This window comes from Oratosquilla oratoria, chromosome 30 (genome assembly GCF_046742065.1).
Source record: "Oratosquilla oratoria isolate Oo_2021 chromosome 30, ASM4674206v1, whole genome shotgun sequence".
Lineage (NCBI taxonomy): Eukaryota > Metazoa > Arthropoda > Malacostraca > Stomatopoda > Squillidae > Oratosquilla > Oratosquilla oratoria.
In genome coordinates, this window is record NC_134806.1 from 46778807 (window position 1) to 46782466 (window position 3660).

The 3660-nt window shown below is 50.9% G+C and overlaps 1 protein-coding gene across 1 annotated transcript in view; it reads left to right on the top strand.

The window, feature by feature from the left end:
- Nucleotides 1–913: 913 nt before the first annotated feature.
- Nucleotides 914–3660, top strand: part of LOC143041318 (uncharacterized) — an 11608-nt gene continuing 8861 nt past the window's right edge. The window contains exon 1 of the mRNA XM_076213140.1: nucleotides 914–1076. Coding sequence (XP_076069255.1) covers nucleotides 914–1076 — 163 coding nt within the window. The remainder of the gene's footprint in view (nucleotides 1077–3660) is intronic.

Below are 3660 nucleotides of genomic sequence, written 5' to 3' on the forward strand. Positions count from 1 at the left end.
CTCAGCCCAGGAGGAGCCTGGATTCGTCTCTCCTCGGCTGATTAAAATCCCCCGGGGGCCCTCCTCCCTGGAACAAGAACCTAAGGAGTGCGGGACTCGAACAGGGAGCGAGGTGAAGCTACCCCCACCTAAAGAAGAAACTCTATCTAAACCTTTTCCCCGTCTCCTCCACAGACCACCACCCCCATCACCCCCACAACCCCCACAACCCCCACCACCCCCACAACCCCCACCACACCCACAACCCCCACCACACCCACAACCCCCACCACACCCACAACCCCCACCACCCCCACCACCCCCACAACCCCAACAACCCCCACCACCCCTACCACCCCCACCACCCCCACAACCCCAACAACTCCCACCACCCCCACAACCCCCACCACCCCCACAACCCCCACCACCCCCACAACCCCCACAACCCCCACCACACCCACCACCCCCACAACCCCCACCACCCCCCACAACCCCCACAACCCCCACAACCCCCACCACCCCCACCACCCCCACAACCCCCACAACCCCCACCACCCCCACCACCCCCACAACCCCAACAACCCCCACCACCCCCACAACCCCCACAACCCCAACAACCCCCACAACTCCAACAACCCCCACCACCCCAACAACCCCCTCCACCCCCACAACCCCCACCACCCCCACAACCCCCACAACCCCTACCACCCCCACAACCCCCACAACCCCTACCACCCCCACAACCCCCACAACCCCCACAACCCCCACCACCCCCACAACCCCAACAACCCCCACAACCCCAACAACCCCCACAACCCCAACAACCCACACCACCCCAACAACCCCCGCCACCCCCACAACCCCCACCACCCCCACAACCCCCACCACCCCCACAACCCCCACAACCCCCACAAACCCCCCACCCCGCCCAAACATGACCACCACCCACCACCCCCACCACGACCACCACCACCATCATCACTCCTCGGACCCTCTGGACTGGTTGCGCGAGGCCGTTCCTGGAGAGCCTGGCGAGGACTACCCCATCTACTACCAAGTGCCCCAGACGTCCTTCTCCTGCGAGGGTCGCGTCAGCGGTGAGTAGGGGCACAGAGTGGTGGTGATGATGATGATTACTACTGTTGGGCCTGGCAGCTGCCGACAACATGTTCAGAGTGGACGCCGCTGCCGCCATGACCTAGCAGCAGCAACAGCAGCAGCACCAAGCGCGCCCAACCCTTTCGATTTTCTTTTTTCTTTTTTTATGAAAGATCTATTTTTTTCGATGGCATGTTTAGGCTGGGTTAGGCTAGGTTGGGTTGCCGTTAGGTTGGGTTAGACTGGGTTAGGCGCTATTGGACAACATTTCTCAATTCTTTTTTGCATTGAATGATCCATTTTTTCTATGGAACTGTTAGGGTAGGTTAAGTTAGATTGGGTTAGGTTAGGTTAGGATCAAACTAGAATATTGTTGTTGCATATACCACCATCAGAGGTGTAATTACGAATGTGGAGGTTTTTGTTCTTCTAATCTTGTATTTCTTGCAGATATATGAATGAAATTTCACACACGCACACACACACATACACACATACACGCACACGCACACACACACACACACACACACACACACACACACACACACTACAGAATTATGAGAGGAAAAGAACGCCTTGATAGAGAGGACTTATTAAAGTGGGACAGAGGAAAACGAGAGGACATGCAGCAATGAAACTCAAAAAGGGCAACTACAGAAGAGACCTGAAAAAGAAGAGCAGCTTCCCACACAGAGTGATAGATATATGGAACAAATTGGATGAAAAAATAGTGTGTGCAAACACAATGCAAGAATTTAAAAACAAACTTGATCTTGCGATATACAAAAACGGGTTACCACGAGCATAGCTCCCCTTCCCGTATAATGCAACTAGGTAATTATAACTAGGTAAATACACACACATACACACACACACACAAACACAAACACACGCATATATACACACGCACATACACAAAGACACACAAACAAACAATATCCACACATACACGCACATACACAAACGCACGCATACACACACACACATACACGCACACACACATACATACACGCACACACCCAAACACAAACATACATACATACACACACACACACATACACGCACACACACACAAACACAAACACATGCATATATACACACGCACACACACAGACACACACAAACAAACAAACAATATCCACACATACACGCACACACACAAACACATGGATACACACACACATACACGCACACACCCAAACACAAACACACACACATACACACACACATACACGCACACACACACATACACACACACACACAAACACAAACACACGCTCGCACACAAAAACACGCCCACACACAAACACACACATACACGCACATAACACACACATACACACACACATACACGCACACACACACGCACACACACACAAACACGCTCGTACAAAAAAACACGCCCACACACAAACACACACACACACGCACATACACACACGCACACATACACACACATACAAACACGCGCTCACACACAAACACACACACACACGCACATACACACACACACGCACATACACAAACACACGCATACACACATACATACACGCACACACACATACACACCCAAACACAAACACACACACACACATACACACCCCCACATACACGCACACACATACACGCACACACACAAACACACGCTCGCACACAAAAACACGCTCACACACAAACACACACATACACGCACATAACACACACATACACACACACAAACACACACATACACGCACATAACACACACATACACACACACACATACACGCACACACATACACGCACACACACACAAACACACGCTCGCACACAAAAACACGCTCACACACAAACACACACATACACGCACATAACACACACATACACACACACAAACACACACATACACGCACATAACACACACATACACACACACATACACGCACACACACGCACACACACAAACACAAGCTCGTACACAAAAACACGACAACACACAAACACACACACACACACGCACATACACACACGCACACATACACACACACACACACACGCACATGCACACACACACACACACGCACATGCACACACACACACACACGCACATGCACACACATACACGCACACACACAAACACACGCATACACACATACATACACGCACACACACATACACACCCAAACACAAGCACACACACATAAGTACACACATACACACCCCCACATGCACGCACACACATACACGCACACACACACACACACGCTCGCACACAAAAACACGCTCACACAACCACACACATACACGCACATAACACACACATACAAACACACATACACGCACACACGCAAACACACGCTCGTACACAAAAACACGACCACACACAAACACACACACACACACACGCACATACACACACGCACACATACACACACACACATACACACACATGCACACACATACAAACACACGCTCACACACAAACATACATACACACACACGCGCGCACACAAATACACACACACACACACATACACACGCACAAACACACACACATACAAACAAACACACACATACACACAAAACACACACAAACACACACGC